This window comes from Arachis duranensis, chromosome 3, assembly GCF_000817695.3.
Source record: "Arachis duranensis cultivar V14167 chromosome 3, aradu.V14167.gnm2.J7QH, whole genome shotgun sequence".
Classification (NCBI taxonomy): domain Eukaryota; kingdom Viridiplantae; phylum Streptophyta; class Magnoliopsida; order Fabales; family Fabaceae; genus Arachis; species Arachis duranensis.
Genome location: NC_029774.3, coordinates 26,260,448 through 26,264,500, shown reverse-complemented (window position 1 = coordinate 26,264,500; position 4,053 = coordinate 26,260,448). Strand labels below are relative to the sequence as shown.

General features: G+C 35.9%; 1 protein-coding gene across 1 annotated transcript; it reads right to left on the bottom strand.

Moving 5' to 3' along the window:
- Window positions 1-543: 543 nt before the first annotated feature.
- On the bottom strand, window positions 544-1,468 carry LOC107478257 (probable CCR4-associated factor 1 homolog 11). Its single transcript, XM_016098392.3, has one exon. The coding sequence runs from the start codon at window positions 1,456-1,458 to the stop codon at window positions 544-546; it is 915 nt and encodes a 304-aa protein (XP_015953878.3). The 5' UTR covers window positions 1,459-1,468.
- Between the last annotated feature and the right edge of the window lie 2,585 nt (window positions 1,469-4,053).

Genomic DNA, 4,053 nt, shown 5'->3' with positions numbered 1-4,053 from the left:
ATTCAGGAAATGTTTAATTAATATTTATCAAAAATTGCTGTAGATAATGGATAGCATGTTCATTGTGTTCAGTTATATTGTGTGAATATGTGCCCTACAATAATACAGAGGACTCTAGTTTTCGGTAAGTACGTGCCAATTTTGAGTTTTGTGTCACTGTAAGAAATAAAGAATATGCTGTAATACTGCACTCCTTTACTGAGTCTAGTAAGATGATGAAGCCAATAATAAAATTAACATGTTTGCTAAGAGTTCAAAGGTAAATAATAATCAAAGGCAAATAATAATGGAAGTCCGTTAAAAGCTGTTTCTAAACTCAAATATAAACTTGGTCACTGGAAAACAGATTCAAAGATAAAACCATGAAACAACCATTGAAGTGTTATAAAACAATTTTGTCATATCCAAAAAACAACCAATTCAAGTGTTGTAAACAATTGTCATATCCAAAAAATAACCCGTTGATACTACTTTGTAATTCACAAACAAAATGTTGTTACATGAATAATCTAATGTATGATGATTTCTTTCAACTTAAGAGTATTAAGCTTTTGCAATTTCTAACCCAAAAAATACATTAACATATTCCCTAAATCCATCCTCATTAGCCAAAAAATAAGTTTCTCTAATCTTGTGAAAGGTGTGGCAGGTGAGCAAGCTGTCAGACCCGGCCTGATGGCACTTCCCAGCAACTCGGTCCACGTGAAGTGTGTCAGCCACCTTCTCCAAACCGCCATAGAGGCCATTGCAGAACCTCATCACATGCTTCACATCATAAGCATTTCCCCCAAACAGCTCTTTTACAAGCACCAAGAACTCCTCCAAGCTTTTCGGAAGAACACCCCAAGTCAGAATCTTCACCAAATATCCAATATCATAAGCACCATGGAATGTGACCCATGTCAGTGATTTGTTGAACAGCAGCCCAGATACTGCTGCCAACTTCGCAAAATGCAGCGAAGAAACTCCAGCCACTGCATTGCGTGCAAAGTCGATGCCCTGGCTGCGTAGGAGTGCCACAGAGTCCTTTGCGTGGATGTCACGCATGAGGTTGAAGTCTCGGAAATTGAACTGCCAGATGTAGTGAGTTCTGTTGTTGGTTCCTAGGTCAGGGAGGTTGCCGTGCTCGTCTGATAGAGTGAGTCCAAGCTGAATGATTTTGAGCGCGTCCACATTGGCCTTCATGACTTGGTAAGTTTCCTCTGGGACAAGATTCCGGTAGTTCTTGTTGCGGGGAAGGATGACTACACCGGGAAACTCAGTGTCAATGGAGACAAATCGATATTTGTCAATGAGGCTGCTTATGATTTGGAACTCGGAATCAGCATTGGCAGCCCACACTTGCCTGATGACAACTGAACTATTGGGACTAGGCTCTAGAAGCGGCAGTCGCTCCACAAACCTTGGCTGAACAGCACAATAAAATGGCGGAAAACCAACCACCATAGGCGGTGTCATAAAAAAAGCTCTCGGTAGTTGTTGAAGTCGTTCTCGTTCATCATCGATCCTCGTCATTCTTGTATACATGGTCGTCATGCTCTTCCTGGAAAGCAATTCTGTTAAATTCTTAGAAACTGAAGAAAAAGATAGAACAAAGGAATGCAAATTGTGTGCTATGTATGGGTGAGCTGGGAATTTCTTTGGACGGGTTCCTCTAAAGAATGCTTTGAGGCTTGGGTGGATAGGGATATGAGTAAGAAAAGGAGTTTCTTGAAGTGATGTGGTTTGTGTGAAAAGGTAGGAATGAGATGATCTTCAACAATGTTATGTTTGATGAAAACATAATGAAACTTGACATAGTTGTTTCCTGTTTGTGCTTCAAACTGGAACGCGGGGAGAGGGAGCAAAGAACCTTTCATGCAGGTGTGGACATTGTTGTTTATGTGCTGCCTTCTACTAGTTGTTATTTAGGAATTAGGATTCTGTACGCGCGTGAAATGAAACTAAAATTTGAGAATCAATTCAAAGACAACCAAATGTGAAGATAGATTAAAGGGTGCGTTTTGGTCTTTAGTCTTTAGTGTCAAAGATATGTATGATTTATAGGGGAATATATATACTTTTACTTTGAAAAAAATATATATAAAATAAATTAGCAACACATCACTTAATAATTAAATCCTAACCTCTTATACGCCCAATCTTAATTATAAACCCATACTTAATTGAGAAATCAAACATTCGCAAGGAAGATATAGGATTTAATATGAATTTAATGAATGAATGAATGAATAATATTGAACATACATCTTATGAAAAGACTTGGCAACTCATGTTACCGCGAGTGGTTGACTTAGAAGTCTAGAAATAAGAAGACCAACTAAATCAAGCTCCAATTGTTTAATGTGAACAATGACAACAATAAATATTCAAATTTATTAATTGCAAACGGAATCTTTTAGATTTTATAGTTAAAAGATTCATAGTTACTAGACTTAATTTGTTCTGATTTAATTTAACATAAATATAATTATTTGATCTATTCTATTATTAAAAACTATTGTGTAAAAATATTTGAGTGATTATTATTCTATTTTTTAAATTTAATTTCATTGCAAGAGATTTATGCACGACTTCTCCTAATTTTTTAAAGTGTACTAGTGTATATTTTCGTACTCTATACATAGAGGTGGCAAACGGGCCTAAATCCGACAGGTCGGCCTGCGTAACCTGCCAAAAAAGGCGAAATGAGCTGGAAAATTGGGACCGTCAAATAGCAAAAGTTCGCCTAATCCGCAACGCTTAAACAGCCGGTTTTGGCGGGACGGGACGGGCTTCCCCGTCCGGCGTAGTGTTCTTTTAGTGAGGGGGTATTTTTACAATTTTTTTGTCAAGACCTAACATCCTCCAACCTAACTTACTAGAGTATGAAGATAAAAATTGAGTGGTTTGGATTATGTTTATGTTACTTTGGAAACAATATTTATAATTATGTTTTAAATTATGTTTCTTTTGCTTTGGAAAGAATATTTATACTTATGTTTTGGATGAAACTTGGTTTATAATTATGTTTATTAGATATTTATAATTACAAAGATTTTAATGTTTATGAATATAAAAAATATAATTTTTTATGTTTTTAGAAATTATAAATTTATTAATATGATTGTGAAATTATATATATTATTTAGTAATTAATAGTATAAAAAAGGAGGAGCTTTGGCGGGATTAGCCCGCCAGCCCGCAGTTAGGCAGGACGGGGTGGGATTCTAGGACCGCCTCACTAAGCGGGGCGGTGTGGGCCAACTCGCTAAAAAGTGAGCTGTCTTAATCAATTTGAATTTGTTAAGTGATCATTTCATTCGTCCGCTTAAACAATTATTAGGAGTTAGAATCTCGCCTTGTGTATATAGCAATCCATTGGCTAGCGATAAATCCTTAATAAATGGAGTATCAATACGTGGTTAGACTTGACAGGAGTTTCCGAATACGCGGGTACTCAATCCATCCATACTCGGATGGAGATGGTAATAACTTGACCCGAGTCGGGGCAGATTTTGCTCAGGATAGGACATGGTCGGGTTTAATGTATACCCGCCTCGTATATATACATATAAACACTTTTAGGAATTAGGATTTGCCTCACATCACAGATTCAGTGGTTCATAGCTTCAGTCTATACTCTATAGTCATGCAAGATAAATTCAGTCATTCTCACCCAAAATCTTCTTCTTCTCGACTTCTTCACAAAAAATCGCACAGCTTCCGTCATCGTTGTTGCTGAGTCCATCGCTGCCTACCCTTCACAACTCCCATCTTCCTTCACAGCCAGGGACGGAACCACGTTTAATACAGAGGGGGCATCCCCCCGCCGCACAAAATTTTTTAAAAAAAGTTAATACTTATATACATATATACCACTTATTATATTATATTTGTTCCAAAATAAAATATAAATAGTTTTTTTGTATTTTATGTTAAAAAATATTTTGTTAAACTTAACACATAATAATAATTATATTGTTAAATTTGATTTAGTATGAAAAATAAATAAATAAACTCAAAAAATAGTGATAATTAATTTTAATATATTAGTAATTAATTAATAATTAA

What these genes read in the sequence shown, in the direction of transcription:
- LOC107478257 (XM_016098392.3), bottom strand. Translation starts at nt 1,458, where the DNA reads ATGACACCGCCTATGGTGGTTGGTTTTCCGCCATTTTATTGTGCTGTT.